The sequence below is a fragment of the Eupeodes corollae genome, chromosome 1 (assembly GCF_945859685.1).
Source record: "Eupeodes corollae chromosome 1, idEupCoro1.1, whole genome shotgun sequence".
Classification (NCBI taxonomy): Eukaryota; Metazoa; Arthropoda; class Insecta; order Diptera; family Syrphidae; genus Eupeodes; species Eupeodes corollae.
Genome location: NC_079147.1, coordinates 152091666 through 152114578, shown reverse-complemented (window position 1 = coordinate 152114578; position 22913 = coordinate 152091666). Strand labels below are relative to the sequence as shown.

General features: G+C 38.9%; 4 protein-coding genes across 4 annotated transcripts; 2 read left to right on the top strand and 2 right to left on the bottom strand.

Annotated features, from left to right (window-relative positions):
* Positions 1–2945: 2945 nt before the first annotated feature.
* LOC129938534 (charged multivesicular body protein 2a) lies at positions 2946–4156 on the bottom strand. The gene is made up of 2 exons (XM_056046158.1): positions 3696–4156; positions 2946–3630 (listed from the first exon to the last, which is right to left on the bottom strand). The coding sequence occupies exons 1-2, from the start codon at positions 4006–4008 to the stop codon at positions 3197–3199; spliced, it is 747 nt and encodes a 248-aa protein (XP_055902133.1). The 5' UTR covers positions 4009–4156; the 3' UTR covers positions 2946–3196.
* A 3250-nt stretch (positions 4157–7406) lies between these two features.
* On the top strand, positions 7407–8477 carry LOC129939004 (heme oxygenase 1). The gene is made up of 2 exons (XM_056046855.1): positions 7407–7617; positions 7687–8477. Exons 1-2 carry the CDS (start codon positions 7515–7517, stop codon positions 8319–8321), a joined length of 738 nt encoding a protein of 245 aa, XP_055902830.1. The 5' UTR covers positions 7407–7514; the 3' UTR covers positions 8322–8477.
* Positions 8478–12776: 4299 nt separating this feature from the next.
* Positions 12777–13735, bottom strand: LOC129938647 (UMP-CMP kinase-like). The gene has a single exon (XM_056046319.1). The coding sequence runs from the start codon at positions 13495–13497 to the stop codon at positions 12910–12912; it is 588 nt and encodes a 195-aa protein (XP_055902294.1). The 5' UTR covers positions 13498–13735; the 3' UTR covers positions 12777–12909.
* A 6596-nt stretch (positions 13736–20331) lies between these two features.
* Positions 20332–22368, top strand: LOC129938589 (histone deacetylase 3). Its single transcript, XM_056046244.1, has 4 exons — positions 20332–20843; positions 20899–20987; positions 21050–21244; positions 21310–22368. The coding sequence occupies exons 1-4, from the start codon at positions 20686–20688 to the stop codon at positions 22176–22178; spliced, it is 1311 nt and encodes a 436-aa protein (XP_055902219.1). The 5' UTR covers positions 20332–20685; the 3' UTR covers positions 22179–22368.
* Positions 22369–22913: the final 545 nt, after the last annotated feature.

The following is a 22913-nucleotide window of genomic DNA, read 5'->3' as shown; positions in this document are numbered from 1 at the left end:
GTTTTGTCCAGGACGTCGTCGTTCAGTGTCCTTTTTTGATGACAGCATATACTTGGTCTTGCCCTCATTGACCTCTAAACCCATCTTCTTCGCTTCCGTCGCAATGCTCAAAAACGCTCCACTGACATCACGCTTTGATCTTCCAATTATGTCAATACCATCTGCGTATCCGAGTAATTGGATGGATTTTTGGAAGATTGTGCCTCTAGTGTTGACGGTTGAGTTTTGCACAATGGAACGATGTTGAAGAAGGCGCATGACAGTGCACCGCCTTGTCTAAAACCTTTTTTGACATCAAATGCATCGGTGAGATCTTTTCCGACCTTGATATAGCAGCGTGCATTCTCCATCGTCATTCTGCACAAACGGATAAGTTTTACAGGGATGCCAAAACTAGACATTGCTCTGTAGAGCTCTTTCCTATAGATGCTGGCATACGCGGTTTTAAAATCGATAAAGAGGTGGTGGGTATCGATTTGAAGTTCCGGGGTATTTTCCAAGATCTGCCGTTGTGTGAATATTTGGTCGATAGTGGACTTTCCTGGTCTGAAGCCACACTGATAAGGACCTATCAGCTTGTTGACGAACGGCTTCAGACGTTCACATAATACGGCAGAGAGGATCTTATAAGCAATGTTGAGGAGACTGATGCCTCTGTAGTTGGCGCAGTTTAGAGGGTCTCCTTTCTTATGTATCGGGCACATTATGCTAAGATTCCATTCATCGGGCATGCTTTCTTCGACCATATTTAGCAGATGAGTTGGTGCATGCTTCCTACCAAACCATCGTCTGCTGCTTTGAATAGTTCAGCAGCGATGCCGTCAGCTCCAGCTGCTTTGTTTGACTTAAGTTTAGATATAGCTATCTTCACTTCGTCAAGGTCGGGTAGGCGGAATTGTTGATCTGCGTCTTCGAGGTTGAGTGGTTCTATCACCCTTACAGCGGAATTCGGTTCGTCATCGCCGTTATATAATTTGGAGAAGTGATCTTTCCATAATCTCAGCATCGACTGCGGTTCTACTACGATGTTCCCCCGATCGTCGTTACAGGCTTCGGTTCGTGGCTGGTACCCTTGGGAGGTTTTTTTTACCTTTTGGTAAAATTTACGAACCTCATTCCTATTGTGACATTTCTCTATCTCCTCGATCGCGCGCTTTGTATTCCGCTTGTTTCGCTGCGTGCGCTTGCCGGCATTCGTCGTCAAACCAGAGGTTTCGCTGTGGTGGCCGTATGAAACCTAGCACTTCAGAGGCGGCATCTCTGATGGCTGCAAGGCATTGTTGCCACTGGTTTTCAATGCTTAATGCAGCCAGCATAGGACTCCTTAAGAGGTTATTAGAGACTCGATCGGAAAAGGACATGGCAGTCTCTTGTGCTTGTAGCAGTCTAACGTCGAATCTTCTCACAGTACTTCCTTGTTTTGGCTTGGATCGGGATATCCGTAGCCGTACCTTGGCTACAACGAGGTAGTGGTTCGAGTCAATGTTGGCCTCTCGGAATGTTCGAATATCATGTATACTGGAGAAGTGTCGTGCGTCGATCGAAATGTGGTCAATCTGGTTGACGGTTAATTGATCAGAAGATTTCTATGTCCCCTTGTGGATATTGAGATGTGTGAACTGCGTACTAGCTACCAGAACGTCTCACCCCGCAGCGAAATCGATCAGCCTGAATCCGTTGTCGGAGGTGGTGTCGTGCAGGCTGTATCTCCCGATTATGCCACCAAAGATGTCTTCTCGTCCTAGCTTGGCATTAAAATCTCCTAAGACAATACGTATGTCATAGCCAGTGCACTGCTCATATGTCTGCAGTTTAGGGCTTCCGCTAATTGTTCGGCTGCATGTGGTCTGTTAAGTTCGTTGTCCTTATTTCGTTTACGTGGGTTATCAACAGTGAATCCGTCCGTATCCGAGGCTTGTTGGTGCTTCGCAACTAAAGGTATTTTTACGTGGCCAGGAAGTCACCCGCCACGGCACAACCTCCAACCTGGAGGGCCAGATCCTTAGTATAACTCCAATGAAGGGAAGTTGGATAAACCGCTCATTACAGGCCTGGGCTCCGAATATGTCGAAGAAGCCCGATAAGGTGTTCACTAAGTAGTTCAACCTTACTGGAACTTTAGACGCCACCGTTGATTCCATCTCGAGAATTCGTCCGTTGCCGCCTGGATAAGGAGAGGTGCCTTAATGGAAACACCTCTCTCGTTTTCTGCCCCCAACAACTTTCCACTGGGGTTGGAGCCCAACCTTCAGTTGAGGTACTAGGCACCCGATGTTCATCGCGGGGAGGTGAGAGTAGGAGTTGATAGACAGAGGTGGGTTTTGAGAAAAACCTGTGGACGCTTGTGTACTCTTGAATGATGATGATTTCCTTGAAAGGCATTTTAGTTTGCTTTACAGCTTTTCCTGTTGACTTTGTTGGAGTTAGCCCCAGAGAAGCAAGTCTTCAACCATAGTAAATTATGGTTTTTTTGCTTTTGCTTCTTTACCTTACTTACCTTAATATTCTGTCGCTTCAACTTGGACATATCATCCATATTAGCATTGATCGCAACCAGATGTTTATCGTTGTTGAGAATTGTACATCTTTTAGAATCGAAGACAATAGAGTTTCCTTTTTTAATCATCTGACAGCGCGTCCTCCACAGAAAAATCTCGGACATTCTTCTGAACAGCAACTCGTAGGTTTAAATTTTGTATCCTTTTAACAGACAGACGAGAGTTTTTGACACACATTAACTTGCCCTGCAAATATGTGAGACAGTAACGCTCCATAAATTTGAACTCACTCGTTTTAATATCTTGCAGTATTTTGGCCTTGACCCATTCCATACCAATCCATTCATCACTATTGTCAATTTCTTTCATGAGTTTGTGAAGGTCCGGATTTCCGACCCTAAGATTATTTTAGATGGTCGCCAAACAGAGACATTATAAAAAAAAACCTTGTTTAAAATCTTAAATCTTTTGGTGAGCAATTAAAATACTTTTATTCGTAGAGTAACAACAAGGTATTGCATACCTCAGATCGCGTATAAAATGGTGTTTAGATTTAAGAAGCTTTCCATGAATATTCTCAAAAGAAAAAGCAGTAAATTAAAGAAATAACATGAAAATCAGAAGAACAAAAATAATCAAGATTTTCACAAATAAAAAACAAAATTAAATGGAATAATCTAATCAATTGCCAGCTGATTTTAGTCCTTTCGAAGCTTATCGAGGCGAGCTTGCAAATCGGCATCAGCATCTGACATAGGTGAAGTATTACCACCTGTTCCACCAGCTGCCCCACCACTATCTCCGCCGCCCGATGCTCCACCGCCAACCCCACCAGCCGCAACAGCAGCTGGCTGATTCTGCTTAATACCAGCTATCGACAAGGAACCCGACGCAGTTGGCAGGTCACTCAGTTGATCGTTCAATTGAAGACCTAGTTCGTCAAGTACCTGAGAAACAACAGCATCAGTCTCTTCCTCGTCACCTTCATCTTCCATCGCATCGTCCATGGCATCGTTGATCATTTCTTCCTTCATGTCCATAATTTCCGATTGTTTCTCGAAATCATGGAGGATCTTTTGAATTTGGGGAAGATTCATTTGTCTGTTCATGCTTTGCATAGCTTTCGTCACACCTATAAGCAAATAACGCATTTAATTGATAATCCTAAAGCTGTTTTAATCTTATTTGAATATTCACCTTGCATAGCTTGTGCCATAGTATTCTGAGATTTCAATGTTTGTATCTTGAGCGACACAGCTTGAATGTTCGCTTTCATAAGCATGAATTTCTTTGTATAGCGGCGGGTGCGAACTAAATCCTTGGCCATGATTTTCACAGCATCCATTTGGCCTTCCTTGGCCATTTTCTTGATATCGGCAATGATTTTCTTCTCTTGTTGCTCCATTTTCATACGTTCGCGATCCAAATCACGCATCGCCTTGTTTAGGGCTCGTTGATTTTTCCTCATCATTTCTTCGGGTGAGATACGTTTACCAAATAGCCAATCCATTTTTAAAGGATTTTATATTCTTTTTATGTAATTAATTTAAGGGATAAACTATTTAGGATATTGTTTTGGATGAATGGAAATATATTTTTTAATCACAACACAAATCTTTTTTGGAGGAGATGAAGAAACCAAATAGCGATGACAAATTTTCGAATATGAAATCATCTTCGAAATTTATGTGTCAAAATCTAAACAAAACAATGATACAGTATTGCCAGATGACTTTATTTAACATTATTTAAAAAATCAAATAAGGTATTCCAATAATATGTTTTATTTTGAAATAGAAAAAAAAGGAGTATTTTTTAATAGAACTAATTGGATTTGTATTTCAATGGATGCTTTAATTAAGATAGTGGTTACGTAGTCAAAATTTAACTAGCTTTGTGAATGCAAAATAACGCTAAAATATAGGCAACACTGAACTGTCATATTATTGACAAACGTAACTGTAGAGGGTGGTTACATTTCAAGGGTCAATTTTGATTTTGAATAAAACTATTTAGGAAATTATAGTAATTTCTTTTTATTACAATAATATTAGTACGGTTCAATTATGTATGTATATCGCTGGCACGCCTCTATCCGATGGTCTAAGTTTTCGATGGCACTGAGGCATAATTGAGGTTTTATGCCGTCAATGTGGGGAATTATCTCATCAACGTAGGCCTTCTCTTTAAAATAACCCCGAAGAAAGAAGTCCAACCTTGTCAAATCACATGATCTTGGCGGCCAATTGACATCGATACCACGTGAGATAACACGGCCATTGAATTTGTTATGCAAAAGAGCTATTGTTTCGTTAGCTTTGTTGTAAGTGGCTCCGTTTTTGTTGAAACCACAATCGTCCATATCCATAATCTTCCGATTCGGTGCACGAAAGTTTAAGTTAAAAACATTCATAGTAACTGCTTGACTGGCATCATTTTAGAAATGATAATACTATCAGCAGGTGTATGTGTTGGTAGCATCATCTTAACAGCCACTCTTTATTGGTGCTCTTGGATGATTATTTCCCCAAATGCGGTTATTCAGTCTAATGACGAATCCACTAAGGAAAAATATGCCTCATCACTGCAATTGTCACTTCTTGCTACTATTCTGAGCATTGCAGACCCTAGAAATGATCAAGAGGCTTTAGTTCTTGAGTCAATTAAAACTAGTAAGCGTGTAAATGCAAGTTTGTATGCATAACGTTCATAATAGACGAGCGTGAGAGGCGCATTTATTAGGAACGATACGACGATTTGAGTTGGACTACTATTCAGCCGCAGCAGCAATATCATCTGCAGTAAAAACTGTACGATCGCTGGTGTTTGTACGTCTCACACAGCCCGGTTTTTCAGATTGTATGCACATTTAGATTGAACGAAAAAGTGATATAGATCTTGATTTGACCGGCCATAATAAGCCTGAAAAAATGTACCGCGTATCTCGATTGTGTTAATTTTCATGGTTTAAATTAATTAATAAATAATTGAGAAATGTCAAAAGAAAAAAATAACCGCTTAGATGAGGTTCACATTCAAAATCGGTCCTTAAAATTATACCACCCTTTAAGCATTATTCACATGAGCACGACCAACGACCAACGAATGAACGAATATTCGTCGATTTTGACATTTCTTTCACATGAGAGTTTTTAATTCGTCGCGAATAAAGTTTGACTTTGACCACCGAAACCAAAACAAGATTGATTTTTTTAGGTTAAGTACGCGCGATTATTTTATTCGTTGGAAGTGTGGATAATGTGGAACGCGAATAAGGTTTGACAGTTCGTATCAACTTCAATTTTTTTCGCGACGAATAAATTTGTTTTCTTAAATTTATTAAAATATCATATTGAAAAGTAAAAGTATGCAGCATAGATCAAATATAAACTATATTGTTATCGTTTTGTTAAGGATTTGTGTGGAAATATGTCTTCAAACGTATATAAACTCACATTGTCTAAGTCATTCGTCGTTCGTTGGTCGCGCTCATGTGAATCCTGCTTTATAAAACAGGAAACATTTGTGTTTTGCGAACTTTAAATAATCTACATATTTTGTTTTTAAATTAAGTAAAATAAAATTAAGGTTTAATTTGAGGGAATAATGTTTATATTTAAATGTTTATCGATTTTCATTTTGAGCTTTTGTATCTTTACCGAGCAGTTGTTTGTAAAACGTCAAAATCAGTATCAACAAGCTTTTAGCATCATTTTAGCTAATCAAAATGACTTGACTACGTAGTCATTACTAACTTAGTAAATGCCTCCAATGTAAAGAGGAAGTTGCATTCACTGGTCATGATTTATCGCATATTAGTATGACTTGTTATTTTTGACGTTTACAATTTCTGTCACACGATTGTCTTTTTACAGGCTTAAGGCATTTTCATTTTTAAGCTCGGAGGTGAAAGTTCAGCTGTCTATGTTTCTTTTTTAGCTTAGCCATATCGGAGTCGGAGCACTCGGTTTGTGTTTCTTTTTTCCAATCAGAGCGCGCTCTTGAGCTCCGAATAAAATGACAAAAGCTGAGAGTGGCTGGACTCACGTTTATACTGTGTGGAATGAAAGAGACAGATAGAAAATTCTAAAAATAATAACAGTTTAGTTCGCCAACGTGTTTATAATTTCTGAGCAGGGGCTCAGTAAGTTTTAAGCTCTGAGCTTTAAATAAAATAGCCAGGAAATAAAAAAAAAATTATCGACCAGTTCAAGTAATGAATTTTAAAAGCTTTAAGACCTACATGATGATTTTGAAACAATATAGGCTACAGTAGCAATATGCTCTTAATCTTAAACGACATGCAAGGCTTTGAATCTTCATATTGCCAACTTTTCGAAACAACTAAAATATTTTCATAAGTTTTACAATTGCTGGCCGAGAAAGTTCTTCACGAAGCCTCAAAAGTGGCAAAATTAACACTATTTTTAGATTGAATTCAAAGAAAAAATGACATTTCATACATTTATTTAAAACATTTTTAAACATCAGCGAGAAAGGAACAATTAAGTGTATAAAGTGTCAAAATAAAATTGCTTCCATAGACAAAAAACGATTTCTCATACCAATATCAATAACTTAACTTCGGTATCTTACATAGAATTTTTAATATTTGCTTGACAGCCCAGGTAAGAAACGTCAAGTTAATAAAGCTTTTTATCCATTTTCTTATGTGGGATATCGCATACTAAAGAACTAGACAGTCAAGTTTCTGAAAACTTTTTTTATTTTGCTTAAAGTAAAATTCTAAAATTTGAAAAATTCTGAAGCATTTTGAATAAAACGTTGCCCTGCAGCCTAAATCCAAAATCGAACAAACCTAGAACTGAGGCCATCCCTGATCTGTCAAAAAGACTCCAGCTGTCCTTTGTTGTTTTTTCACAATTTGTAATAAAAACAAGAAAATAAATAAACACCGATTCATATCATAAATATTTTGCGCAGTTGAGTAAAACTCGGCACCGGGGTAAATAAAGGCCATTGTTTATAAAACGACATACATTTTCATTCAACGAGATGAGTGACACAAAAGAAGAGGATTTTCCAACCCAACTAAAAAAAGCCACAAGAGATGTCCATAAAATAAGCGACGTTCTTGTAAATGCGAAATTTGCTTTAGGTATTTTCATAAGAACCACAATTTAAAAAGAAGAAGAACGCATAATCATTTTCATTTATATTTTTTAAGCTCTCTCAAACGACAAAGTTTGGGCCGATGGACTTCTTTCCTTCTACGAGTTGTATAAATTCTTCGAACAAGAACTACCCGAAGAATTACTACCCAAAGAACTACACCGCATCGATGGATTCGAAAGAGACTTCGAGTATTTTCTTGGTAAAGATTGGAAGCAATCTTACGAGATAAAAGAACCAGTTAAAAAATACATGGACCATCTGCGTGAAGTCAATGAAAGAGATAAAATTTTACTTTTTGCATATGCATTCCAAATGTACATGGCACTAATGTCTGGAGGTCAGCTATTGCAACGCAAACGAATGATTGCTAGGAAATTAACAATGTCGAAAAAAGAAGACGATGAGGAGGAAACAGTTAAACCGGGTTGTGAGGCAACATGGTTCGGGCATAAAAAAATACCTGAACTTAAAGCAAAACTAAAGTCGATACTCAATGAAAAGTACAAAGACTTTGATGAGGACATGAAGAAAGCTTACATCGAAGAGAGCAGGAATGTTTTCATATTCAATAATGAAGTGATACGTTCAGTTAAGGGGGTGAATCAGGTTAATGCAATTCAAATATTTGTGATGCTGGGAATGGTAGCGATTGGGTTGATTTTGAAGTGGTATCTGCTTCCGAAATAAATTGTTGATCATATTTTAAATTAGAAATTAGTTAGTAATATATTTGGGCTTATGTATTTCTCTAAGCTTTTCATCTTCCTGTTTTTTTTTTTTAAATATGACTGAGTTGTAACATAAATAAATTTTAATCGTGTTTTAATAAACTTGTTGACAAGATTTTGGCATTTTAGTTCTCTGTGAAAATTATTCCAATACAAGATTTTATGGGATGAAACTTCTCTCACACTCGTGCGTCCAGTTGCAAGAGTACTGAAAGACTTTGACATACACAAATCCGGTGGCCCAGATACTTACTTAGGTCCTCAGACCTGTTTAGTCCGTTGAGAACCCCTAAGGGGCGCCATCGTGTACGGTTTCCGGAGATGTGTTTCAGCTCCCTCCAATTTTTGCCTAGTGACGCTGATTCCGCCTTGACTGTCTTGCGCTATGTGCTTCTCGGTCGTCCAGCTCTTCTTCCCTCTTTTGTGAGCGGATTCCACTGCATTGCTTACTTACTTAAGGTGGCGCTACAGTCCTGTGTGAACTGGGGCCTCACCCAACAAACTTCTCCACCTAGATCGGTCCCTAGCTAGATGTCTCCAGTTTCGCACTCCAAGTTGAGTGAGGTCACCTTCCACTTGATCCACGGTCTTCCTCTACTGTGCTGTCCTGTGGGTGTGGATTCGAAGACTTTCCGGGCCGGAGCATTGGTTTCCTTGCGCTCTACGTGACCCAGCCATCTTAGTCGTTTGACTTTTACCCTTCTGGCTAATTCTACGTCGCTGTACAGCCCGTACAGTTCGTCGTTCCATCTTCTCCTCCACTCCCCTTCGATGCATACGGGACCGTAGATCACACGAAGAACTTTTCTCTCGAACCGACCCAAGGTGCTTTCATCCGCTTTTGTCATAGTCCATGCTTCTGCACCGTATAGCAAGACAGGGATGATAAGAGTTATTTTGCGTTTGATAGGAGCCTAGGTAGACGAAGTCCTTAAGCTACTCAAAGTTACGCCTGTCGATGGTGATGTTTTGACCAAAACCTGTGTGTTGCAGGTCCTTTCTTGACGACAGCATGTTCTTTGTTTTGTCCTCATTAACCTTTAAACCCATTTTTGCCGCCTTTGTCTCAATACTCACAAAAGCCCCATTGGCATCACGCTGAGTTCTTCCGATTATGTTAATGTCATCAGAATATGCTAGTAATTGAACAGACTTTTGAAAGATAGTGCCACTAGTATTGATGTGTGAGCTCTGCACTATCCTTTCAAGCACGATGTTAAAAAAATCAAATGACAGCGCATCACCTTGTCAAAAACCTTTTTTGACATCGAAAGGTTCTGTTAAGTTGTTTCCAACCTTTATGGAGCAGCGTGAATTCTCCAGGATCATCCTGCCTCTTCTGCTCATAGAGCTCATGAGCAGCTCTAGTCCTTTTATGCAGCGCCGCTTTGCGTGCCTGTTGTTTAACTGCATTTGCCTGCCGACATTCCTTATCAAACCAGGGATTCCTTGTTAGTGGCTGTTTGAAACCCAGCACATCAGAGGCGGCTTCTCTGATTGCATCTTGACAATGTTGCCACTGGTTTTCGATACATTGTGTTGTCGGCATAGAACTTCGAGAGAGGTTACTTGTAACTCGGTCGGAAAAGAATTTGGCGATCTCTGGCGATTGTAGCCGTTCGACGTTGTACCTTCTCCCAGCACCTCCCTGTTTTGCTTTGGGTCTGGAAATCCGAAATGCTACAACGAGGTAGTGGTCTGAGTCGATGTTAGCTCCTCGGAAAGTTCGTACCTCCATGATGCTGGAAGCGTGTCTGGCATCGACCGCAATATAGTCAATCTGGTTGACGGTAGATTGATCTGGTGAAGTCCAAGTTCCTTTGTGGATGTTGAGGTGTGGAAAACGCGTACTGGCTACCACGACGTTTCGCCCTCAGCATAATATATGAGCCTGAATCCGTTGTCGTGCAGGCTGTATCTCCCGATTATTCCACCAAATATGTCTTCCCTTCCTAGCTTGGCATTAAAATCGCCCAGGACTATTTTAATATCGTAGCTAGGGCACTGATCATATGTTTTTTCTAGGAGCTCGAAGAACATGTCTTTGGTGTTGTAGTCTTTCTCTTCTGTGGGGGGTGTGCGCATATCAGCTAATGTTGCCGAATTTAGCCGATGCGTATGGTCATTAGGCGTTAATTGAAGCACCTATAGCTCAAAACTTCTTGCCAAGTCAGGCTCCAATGACGAAGCCGCATCCAAATAAGCGCTGTTGGTTTTCGTGGTAGCAGTCACCATAGTAAATATCGCAGTTTTTCATCCTCTTTTTGCCCGGCCCATCCCATCGTATTTCCTGGATGGCGGTGATATCTGCTTTATATCGTTCTAGGGCCTCCGCTAATTCTTCGGCCGCACGTGGTCTGTTAAGGGACCCAACATTCCACGTGAATATCCGAAGTTCGTTGTCCTTAATTCGTTTGCGTTGGTTGTTAACAGTAAATCCGTCCGTATCCGAGGCTTGTTGGTGCTTCGCAGCTAAAGGTATTTTTTACGTGGCCAGGAAGTCACCCCCACGGCACAAAACCCAACCTGTAGGGCCAGATCCTTAGTATAACTCCAAGGATGGGGAGCCGGATAAAACCGCTCCTTATAGGCCTGGGCTCCGAATAAGTCGAAGAAGCCCTATAAGGTGTTCACTAAGTAGTTTAACCTTACTGGAACTTTAGACTCCACCGTTGATTCCATCTCGGGAATCCGTCCGCTACCGACTGGATAAGGAGAGGTGCCTTAGTGGAAACACCTCTCCGCCGCTCTCTCGTTTGCTACCGCCAACAACTTTCCACTGGGTTTGGAACCCAATCTCCAGTTGAGGTACTAGGCACCCGATGTTCACCACGGGGAGGTGAGAGTAGGAGTAGATAGACAGAGGTGGGTTTTGAGAAAAACCTGTGGACGCTTGTGTCCTCTTGAATGCACATTCTACCATTTGAACATCCACTGCATTGCTTAGCGTGCAATAAAGTCGTCACCTTTTCGAAGCGTATGTCCAATCCATTACTACTTACGCCTTCGTATTATAATAGTCTATGGTTCCTGACTTGTCCTTCTATGACGGACATCATTTAAATATGGTTTACCCAGAAAATCCATATGATGTTACGAAGATATCTATTCACGAAGGTTTACAGCTTTCTTCTTATGGCTGAAGTAACCTTCCAAGAGCTGCACCCGTAAAGAAGGACAGATTCGACATTTGTGCGAAACAGTCGTAGCTTTGTTCTTAAGCTTATAGACTTATTCCTCCAAATTTTTGACAGTATCCCGAACGCCGCTTTTGCTTTGCCGGAAAAAGCTAACCAGATATAGTCGCACTGGGTGGCCCAGATAGTATCCCCTTATTGTTCTGAAGAGGTGTTCTTCAACGCTTGCAAAGCCACAGCGTAATCTTTTTTAATGCTGCTAGGTGCTTAGAATTTCTCCGACGTAGCAAGAAATCACCCTTCTGATCTGGATGTAATTCACAAAGCTTTCATCCGTCCAAAACTTGAATAAAAAGAAGTTTAAGTCTTTGTGATAGAATCCAAAAAAATACCATTAAAAATGATAGCCGATAGAAGTAACTGAAACCTTTACATCGCTTGAACACCGCAACTATATTTTGCCTTTCGTTGTGTTACTGACATTTCTATAAATAATGCTTTATAGAATTATTCAGTGCATTATCGTCCCCCCCCCCTCAAATAATTCATCCTTAATACTTATACTTCCAAGAATGCTCATCAGTTTACCCTTGAGCTCAATTTCTGACGTACTCTTAAGTACAAAGATTTTATGTTACCCTCTCCTCGAGAATGTGGGATGTTTAACCAAACTCTGTGTTTAATTCCCATTTTAATATTCAAAATTTTAAGAGCAATGTGCACTGGTTTGAACTTTAAATATGTTAAGGGTAGTAACGACCTCTTTAGTGTGTGTAAGTTACTAGCAGGCTGACAAAATATAGATTAAACCAATTCATGCTACTCGATCTGGGTGAATGTATTATGCGTAGTTTGCTTCGTTCTACTGATTATGTCGATGTCGCCGTGCTACGTGAGCCAGTATCTGGCTGGAGCAGATGACGTTAATCCCTTTTATTGGCGTGCCAGTGTCATAGGTTGCTTTCTCCAAAACCAGGTTAAAGGGGAGACAAACCAAATCAAATATTGTAGATGTTGATTGATTGTTGTTTGTATAGTTCTGTTCTGTCTATGCTGTCGTAGGCGACCTTAAGTTATAAGTTGGAATACCAAATTCTAGAAGTTCTTGCATCGCCTATCTAAAAGGGTATAAAAATGATCACTTATTGATTTGCCTGAGGTGGAGCCAAACTCATATTGTCCCATATTAGTTATCGGTTACGACCTTTAGAATATGCAATTGCCAGTCACTAAAAAACAAACCTACAGTTTCAATTTAAAAATGGATGGAAAAAGAATTTGTTCCACTTTTCAAACCATATCTTTATTCCATAAATAACATAAAAACATTAACATCAATATTTGTTTGTATCTTAAAATGTTTAGGTACTTAGCTTACTTATTATACAAGACTTTAAAAATCCATCCAATCTACAAGTTTTCAACAACTTTTTCCACCTCTTTGTACATGACTTCCAAATGTGTACTAGCATCGATTTTAATAACACTTCCCATCTTCTTATAAATTTCAATGATTGGAAGTGAATCCTTAATGTGAGAAGCAATACGTTTCTTTAAAGTCTCCATATTATCATCGCACCTACCACTCGATTCGCCACGTTTCAAACAACGTTGAATGCACAATTCCTCAGAACAATCGAAAAACATTATAAATTGAAAATTAACTTTGTCGGCCATTGTTCTATTCCAACCGTCGACGTTGTCTTGATTTCGGGGGAACCCATCAATGAGAAATTTATTTTTGCCGGAAGTTTTCATTGCATTTTCAATGAGTGAACATGAAATTTCTACAGGAACTATTTTGCCATCTTTCATGTATTCTTTAATGAGCGGCCCCACCTTAGAATCGGGACGCATACTTTCATCGCGTAACAAATCCCCTGCGGAATAATGACCAAAGCCGAATTTATTCACTAAACGTTGACAAATGGTTCCCTTGCCAGCGCCGGGTGGCCCAAGAACGAATATTACTTTGGGTTTTGACTCAGATTCCGACATAATGATAATTTTGTTGTTGGGAGGATTTGAATTTGAAAATCAATTTATGCAGTAAGGAGTGGGACTTTGTACTTTAAACAAAAAAAAAATAATACAAATATATAAGTAAATCAATGAAGTAATTTCAAATGGACGTTGCACTTGAATAACCAACGATCGCGATAAAAATTATTTTGTATCTATCGATCCTATCTATCTTTTATTTTGATTTTCTAATCTTAACTTTTGTGAATGGGAGTTCATGAATTGTGGGATTCCCCGCAAAAGCTTCAATTTAAAAGCTGCGATTGATAAAACAAACAATGAGAAGATAAATGCCTGTTCACATTTGAGCTGTTCAAGTTTATGAGTTCTTGAAAGCAGAACTCTTTGAGGTGCTACAAAAAAAATTAACTTACTTTGAAAACTCGATCTTTTTTTAGGATCTACGATTTTGTAAGTGTTTTAGGAAATTTGTTACCGCTTCTTAGTTTATTTTTAATTTAAGCTTGTTTTTGGTTTTAGAAAAACCAAGAATTGCTAAGAAATTGATTAAATTTGAGGAAAATTTTGCAACCGTTAATTATTTCAGCGTAAAGTTTTAACTCACCGTTGAAATGCCTGTGAATAAATGTCTACACCACATTTTCTGTCATATAGGGAACCGAAAAATTTGAATTAAACTTGGCTTGGTGTACTTTAATAGTTCATTTGGTATTTCCCGTTCCATGATAAGGAAAATTGAATATAAAGTTTTACATAATGAACCCATAAAGATTCATTGATTTCTTGGTTAAGTTGCTAACACTGATGGCTTTTGACGCCTGTCAACAAATAAATTACGTGAGGCACAAGTTCGATGAAATCTAAAACCTAGTGACTTAGAAGTCTTAACCATTTCTGTCTGCTTGTTATGTCAGTCATTGAAGGGATCAACAGTTTTAAGCCGAATCCGAAGGTCTTATTTGAGAAAGCGATTTTCATGAACATGGCAAGAATTAATTTACCTTTTGGCATGACAGCCCAACGTACTAATCACCACATAGACACTACACATCTTAAACTCCGCTATAAATTGTGATGTCATATCTACTATAAGATAACTCATAAATCTTTAATAATAACTATATAAAAGGTGATTAAGACGTAACCGCATTACGCGATGGTAAAGGGCCCAACTATAATAGACTTAACTGAGCTTAAGCACGGGTAGTACCCGTGGCATGATGGTTAGTGCGTTGGACTGTCATGCAAGGGGTCTTGGGTTCAATCCCTGCCTGTGCCACCTTAATTTAAAAAAAAAAAAATTAATTTTCGCGGGTACTGCCTCTTGCGAGGAACTGACAATTCCTTCAAGAGTAATTCTTGTCATGAAAAAGTGCTTTCTCAAACTAGCCGTTCGGATTCGGCATAAAATTGTAGGTCCCCTCCATTCCTGACAACATTACTCGCACACAGGAATGGTTGAGAGTTGTAAGTCACTAGGCCCTGGTTCACAGCGGACTGTTGCGCCACCCCATTTGATTTTTTTTTTTGAGCTTAAGCCAGTTTAAGGGAACGAACCAATACGCAGCCTTATATGTCACTAACCATAATTGACGTTCTGCAGTTTCGTTAAATTTCGCTAACTTTCGCGCAATTACGCAAGAGCCATTTAAATGGCTTGTCAAATGTCAAATTTGCTTAAGTTACTTGAATCAATTATGGTTACTTTTTGTTTTGACGATAACTTCTGATAACTTTTCGTTCGGTTTTGACATTAGCTTACTTTCGATTAAGTCTATTATAGTTGGGTCATAAGAGAGCCATATATTCGACCAACAAGGCAAGCAATCAATAAATTGTTGAAGAAATTGACTTCATGGCAAAGTTAAGTCAAAAATATCGTAGCAATTGAAGATTGCCTATAAGAACATAATGCGGCTCCTGTTCCGCACATATGTGCAAAAAGATATGTCGAAACTACCTCAAAATAATCACATTGGGTTTCTCGCTTAAAGCCAATATCCAAAACTTTTAATGATGTACGTTCTGTACAGTGACGTAGACTTAGCCAGAAGGGTAAAAGTCCAACGACTAAGATGGCTGGGTCACGGAGGTGCATGGAAACCAATGCTCCGGCCCGGAAAGTCTTCGAATCCACACCCACAGGACAGCGCAGTAGAGGAAGACCGTGGATCAGGTGGTGCGCACAAGTGGAAGGTGACCTCACCTAACTTAGAGCGCGAAACTGGAGACATCTAGATAGGGACCGAGCTAGATGGAGAAGTTTGTTGGGTGAGGCCTTAGTTCACACAGGACTGTAGCGCCACCTTAAGTAAGTAAGTAAGGAAGGTTCAAATGATTTAAGATCTAAAGCATTTTGAGCATTTCAATCGTAGCCAATGGTCAGAATAGAGAATGGTGTCAAGAAATGGCAACAGTGGATGATGAATTTTCGAAGAAAATTATCTTAAGTGGATTCGTCAATAATCTGAATTGCCGCATTTGAACAAATGATAATCAAAAGGTTGTCAGTGAACCTTTGTTGGGGAAGGTTGCCCCTGTGTTGTGCGTCTCCGTTCTGTCTGTGCTCGTTCTTTTTTAGTTTTATTGTTCGTAATCGTGTCGTGGAGCAGTTTTTTTTTTTATCATCATCTAAATTTAATTACAATTAAACATATTCACAAACAGTCCTATAATCAAACAAAAATAACAATAATTTACCATAACATAAATAAACACAAATTAATATTAGTGGTTCCAAAAAAAAAAACAACAAAAAACAATAGTGCAACCCCCAAATGAAATAACAAAAAAATCACGCCACTCAAAAAACAACAAAAACACACCAAAAACAAAAAATGATAAGCCACTCAACACAGCACTTCACAGTGCCATCCTTACTTTCCCCTTCTTCCACAGTTGCACAGCCTAGTTTATCTATCAATTACAATTGGAATTGGTGCATTTGCTAATCTGTGTTTCAGCAGATTATTTGAATTGAATTTACTGTTTTGAATCACAGGGTCGGATCGGTTCTCGTCACTGCTAAGGCATAACACTAGCAGTGAAGGGTATTGATAATTATTCTGTGTTTCAATTCAGTGAATTTTATTTTTCATCTCTATCTGTATTGATTTTAGACATTTTTTTATTTTGCAATGACTGGACAATTCAGAGTAGATTATTGTAATATTCGTGGGCTAAGGGCAAATTTTTTGTTAGCAAACCGCCATACTGTTTCATACAGGCCAGCTGTTTTGGCACTAAGTGAAACCCAAGTAGGTGAGGATTCCGATCCTGCTGAATTTTTTATTCATGGGTATAGCTTGGTGCCTTTATTCTTTTCCCACCATGGCCTCGCCATATACATTAGGAATCATGTTGCTTATCAGCTCTTACCACAATATGGTCTTTGCACCAATTCCTTTTTTAATTATATGTGGTTTAAATTTTCCGTGAATAAGCAAATCATTCACTACTGCTTCCTTTATCGAAGCCCAAATTTAGACAGAGTATCAACTTCTCGTGAATTTGATGCTTTGTCTGATTCCATCCAAAGAATTGTTTCGTCCTATCCTCGCACTGAAATCGTTGTTACGGGCGATTTCAATGTACACAATTCTTCATGGCTTCAACATTCAGGCCAGACAACACCCGATGGAGTGTGTGCAGAAATCTTCGCTGAGTTGAACCACCTAACTCAGCTTGTCAACGAGCCCACCCGAATATCGGACGTTGAAGGTCGAGCAGAAAACACTCTTGACTTGTTTCTTACCTCTGACCCTGATAAGTACATTGTTAGTATTCTATCTCCTCTAGGCACATCTGACCATTGTGTTATATCAGCAAATTTCTCGTGTCAAAACTGTTCAGTTAAAGAAAGAGCTCCTAAGAGAACCGTTTGGCAATACGAAAAAGCCAACTGGGACGGCCTCAATAATTACTTCAGGATCTTTAACTGGTCACTATGCTTCCTCGATAGTGACGTTGACGCCAGCGCTGATATGATCACAAGTTTAATTCTCCTGGGAATGAGAACTTTTATACCAAACAGGGTTAAAAGTATCAGACCCAAGGTAAACGCTTGGTTTGATGCGAGCTGTAATAAGGTTATTAGGGCCAAAGAGGTTAGTTTCCGTTGCTATAAAGCCAACCGTACTGAGGAAAGCCGGAAAAAGTTCAAACAAGCCAGGAAGGCCTGCAACGCCCATATTCGACGGACCAAATTTTTACATGACCAAAATTTACGGCAAAAAATACTGCAATGTCCCAAAGGCAGTAAAAATTTTTGGTCATTTGTAAGAAACATGAGGAATTCTTCCTCTTCTTCGGTTCCTACGCTCGTTGTCAATGACACTCCTTTTGTTAGCTCTTTAGAGAAAGCTAATCTCTTTGCTAGGCAGTTCGCCGCCAATTCTACGCTGCCAGTGAGTGTTATGACTCCGCCTGTACTAGAGCGAGTTAGTGATTCTATGGGACCAATCTTTTTTCGCACTCGTACTGTGGCAAGAGTCCTAAGAGATCTAAACACACATAAATCCGCTGGTCCGGATGGTATCCCCGCTATTGTTCTGAAGAGGTGTTCTTCAACGCTGGCAAAACCACTGCGTAAGCTTTTTCATCTGTCCTACTCCTCTGGTCTCGTTCCGAGCGGATGGAAAACGGCATTTGTCCAGCCTATTCCCAAAAAAGGCGAATCTACTCTAACTACCGACCGATTGCACTTACGTCCCTTTTTTCCAAGGTCATGGAAACGCTGATTAATTATCAGCTCAAGAAATATCTTGAAAATCGAAAGCTTCTTAATGACCGGCAATACGGCTTTCGTAGCAATAGGTCCACTGGTGATCTCATGGTTCATCTCACCGAACAGTGGAGCAAATCTTTACATCGTTTTGGAGAAAGTAAGATTATTGCACTTGATATTTCAAAAGCATTTGATAGGGTTTGGCATCAGGTTCTCTTATCGAAAATGCGTGCATTCGGTTTTCATGAATCCCTGCTTCATTGGATTAGTAATTACCTTTCGGATCGTTCAATACAAGTAGTATTGGATGGATTCAAGTCTGAAAACCATAAAATAAATGCTGGTGTGCCCCAGGGCTCTGTTTTATCTCCAACACTCTTTCTCATTTTTATTAATGATCTTCTGTCTGCAACATCTAATCCAATACATTGTTTCGCTGACGATAGTACTCTTAGCTTTTCATATTCGTTTTCAGACTCACATCCCTCTTCTTCGGATGTGGAACTGCAACGACAAAATATGATAAGCTCATTAAATTCCGATCTAAACAGCATTGTTCACTGGCGATTAAAAAACCGCGTGGAATTTAATGCTTCGAAAACGCAGTGCTGTCTTGTATCGTTAAAGCGAGACATACCCCCATTGCCATTATCCATGGATGGCACTTGCATCAATGAGACTGAACACCTCGATATTCTCGGTATGTGTGTCACCAACCACCTCTTATGGAATGATCACATACGCGATGTCGCCAAAAATGCCGCAAGGTGTTTGGGTTTTCTTAGGCGATGCAAGAAATATTTCACCCCTTCTGATCTGGCTGTTATCTACAAGACTTACATACGTCCAAAGCTTGAGTATAACTCCCATCTCTGGGCTGGTGCTCCTGCAACTTACTTAAGCCTCTTGGGTAGTATTGAACGTAGAGCATTTAAATTGATAGGTGATAATATCATCATAAGTTCATTTACTTCGCTTGAACATCGTCGTAAGGTCTCTTGTCTGACCCTTTTTTACCGTTATTTTAACGGCTTATGCTCTAGTGAAATAGCCAGCTGCATTCCTCCCCTTAAACAGTTCAACCGTAATACTCGCGCTTCTAGGAATGCTCATCAGTATACCCAATAGCCCAACTTCGGTCGTACTGTCAAATACAGAGATTCGTTCTTTAGCCGTACTACGCGAATGTGGAATGCCTTACCACACTCTGTCTTTCCTAGTCATTGCAATATTCAGGAATTCAAAACCAATGTGCACCGACATCTCCTTTTAAACCCTCTCTCTTCTTCCTAGTGCTCACACTGTGCATCTGCATAATAAGGGTAGTAAGATCCTCTTGAGTGTGTGTTTATTATAAAAAAAAAAGAGTGTTTGTTGAAAAACCAATGCACCCACCAAGTGTAACTGTTTGGTGCGGTTGATTAGCTAAAGGCATAATCGGACCGTATTTGTTTCAAAATGAGATGTTAACGATTTTTTGTATGGCTTAAATCAGAAGATTTAAATATAGACGATTTGTGGTTTCAACAAGACGGTGCCACTTTGCCACACATCTAACGAATTAAAGGCTTTTTTGAGCGACAACCTTAATTGTGGTATTATTATCTCACGTGGTGTCAACTTTAATAGGCCGCCAATATCATGTGATTTCTTTCTTTGCGGTTATTGGACAAAACGGTGTATGTCGATAACCCAACACTTCAAGAGCTCAGGGATGAGATTATTCGAGACATTAACGGCATAGAACTTCAGAGTCATGGACCATCGAATGGAGTTGGGATACTCCTGTCATTTTTGTAAACAAAATCTACTAAATTATTATTATAAAGTAGTTAGAAGTTTTGTATACAAAAGGTATATTCAAAACTGAAATACCTAATTTCACCTTGTCAAAGCCACTATCAACTCATTATAATCTCGCGATGATTGTGCTATAGATATTTTATACAAAATTCGCATCCTTCATGAACCATAACCAAAGATATATTATGTGTACTTAGCTTAATGTGTCTTCTTATTACCATCGCCGTGTGTGAGGGGTTTAAAGAATCCACAGATGTAGATCCAAATTGACAAATGTCAGATCTATGACTTATCAATGACATTTGATTTAAAAAAAAAAACACTTCTATTCAGCGAAAAAAGCACAATAAAATATAAACTATCTTTCTATTCTAAAATATTTAATTATATTTTAAATAAAACAAATCGATTCATTTAATTTTTATTGACTTACATTAACAACAACATGTGATTCTAACTTATAGTACAAAAAAACAAATTCTCAAATAATTAATTAACTCCAGAATAAATCTGGAAAATTGTGATGAACTTAGATTTCTCGACAACCCGGCGCCTGCTTTTTATTGTTTTTGTTTTATTTATTATACTTTTCTTTAAAAATATAATATTTGCTTAACTATTTTGATTAAATTATAAATATATACATAAGTATCAGTAAGTAAAGTGAAAGCACAATGTCTAATCGTGTTGTATCTTATTTCTACAATGCCGATGTTGGCAATTTTCACTATGGTCCTGGTCATCCTATGAAACCCCACCGACTGGCAGTCACGCATAGTTTGGTCATGAATTATGGTCTGCATAAGAAAATGAAAATATATCGACCTTATAAGTACATAAACAAATTCTACTCTACTCCAATGACTAAAATCTTTATTTTATTTCAGAGCTAGTGCTCAGGATATGTTACGGTTTCACAGTGAAGAGTATATAGAATTCCTCCAGCAAGTTACACCTCAAAACATACAATGCAATTGTAAGTCCTTTGTCTTTAAATTAGTAAAAATGTTGTTTTAACATAAAATCGTGTCGTTGTAGCTGTGGGATATACAAAATATCTATCGCACTTTAGTGTGGGCGAGGATTGCCCTGTATTTGATGGACTGTTTGATTTCTGTGCCATGTACACGGGAGCATCTCTGGAAGGTGCACAAAAACTAAATCACAATCACAGCGATATATGCATTAATTGGTCTGGGGGCCTTCATCATGCCAAGAAGTTTGAAGCTTCTGGTAAGTTGTTTACATTCGAGTAAAAGTATCGTTAAGAATCTTTTATGAATTATAAACTCTTTCAGGTTTTTGCTACGTAAATGACATTGTGATAGGTATTTTGGAGCTTTTAAAGTATCATCCTCGCGTTTTGTACATTGATATAGACGTCCACCATGGTGATGGCGTTCAAGAAGCTTTCTATCTAACAGATCGTGTGATGACGGTTTCATTCCATAAATACGGCAACTACTTTTTTCCCGGAACCGGAGACATGTACGAAATCGGAGCCGAATCTGGTCGGTATTACTGTGTTAATGTTCCTCTGAAGGAAGGTATCGATGATCAAAGTTATTCGCAAGTGTTCAAACCAATTATCTCATCGGTTATGGAATTCTATCGACCGACAGCAATTGTATTGCAATGTGGTGCTGATTCCTTAGCCGGTGATCGTTTGGGATGTTTCTCGCTAAGTACACATGGCCATGGTGAATGTGTTAAGTTTGTTAAGGAATTGAATGTTCCTACATTGGTTGTTGGTGGCGGTGGCTATACTCTGCGCAACGTTGCCCGTGCATGGACCCATGAAACTTCTCTACTCGTAGATGAGAATATCTCCAATGAACTTCCAATGACTGAATACTTGGAATTTTTCGCACCAGATTTTACACTACATCCTGACATAACAACAAGACAAGACAATGCCAATTCGAAGCAATATCTTGAGCTGATTGTGAAACACGTTTATGAAAATCTAAAAATGTGTCAGCATTCGCCAAGTGTACAAATGGTTACCATACCACCTGATGCTCTAGATATAGACGAGTCTCGAGCGAAAGATGAAGCTGATCCTGAAGTGAGAATAAGTCAAGCGGAAGAAGACAAAATGGTTGAAGCTAAAAATGAATTTTTCGATGGAGAACAAGATAATGACAAAGCAGAAACTGAGAGTTGAGAATCTATCGAACTTAACTTTTTGTTTATCTTTCTTTTTAAATGCTGCAACTTAAAGACTTAAAGTTGCAATAAGCTTAAGATACATAGTTTTAAATTCAGGTAGTAGAGTATTAAATAGAATTACAAACGTATGCTTAAAAAAAGCCGAAACGAGTTTTGCTTTGAAAATAAAAATAAGTTAAAAAGTATAGACGTAGAGATGGTAGCTTATTGTTATTATGGAGTGAAAGGAAACCAGTTAATATGAAAGTTACAGGTAGTCTTAGTAAAGATGATAACAGAAACACTCCTCGTTTGCCAGCATTATGTGGCATTCTTTAACAGTTTGCTTTATTCTTGCGACGGCACCGATCGTTTCTCCAGCCATGGCCTTAGCACCGTGCGTGCATACATCCACGCAGGTAACCCATGGCATGTCATTTACAATAAAAAAAAATTGTCAATGGAATTCAAAATTGCAGCATCAGTTGTAGTAGTTGGCAACGGCTTGCAGAAGAGCAGATCTTCTTAAAATAGCCAACTCTGGAACATCCCTTGATTCATCCATTTCCAGCGCAAATTTTTTGACTTTTATTCGTTAAAGTAAATTAGCTTTCACTTCTCCGCTATTTTTGGTGGAAACATTGCACTGTTCGGCCGCAAATTACGCTTTGAGGTTTGTTGTCACTTGTCTCAGCAAATCCAAAATTCAAATATGATTCGTGGTACTTCCTTTTAACTGATTTTTTTTCAC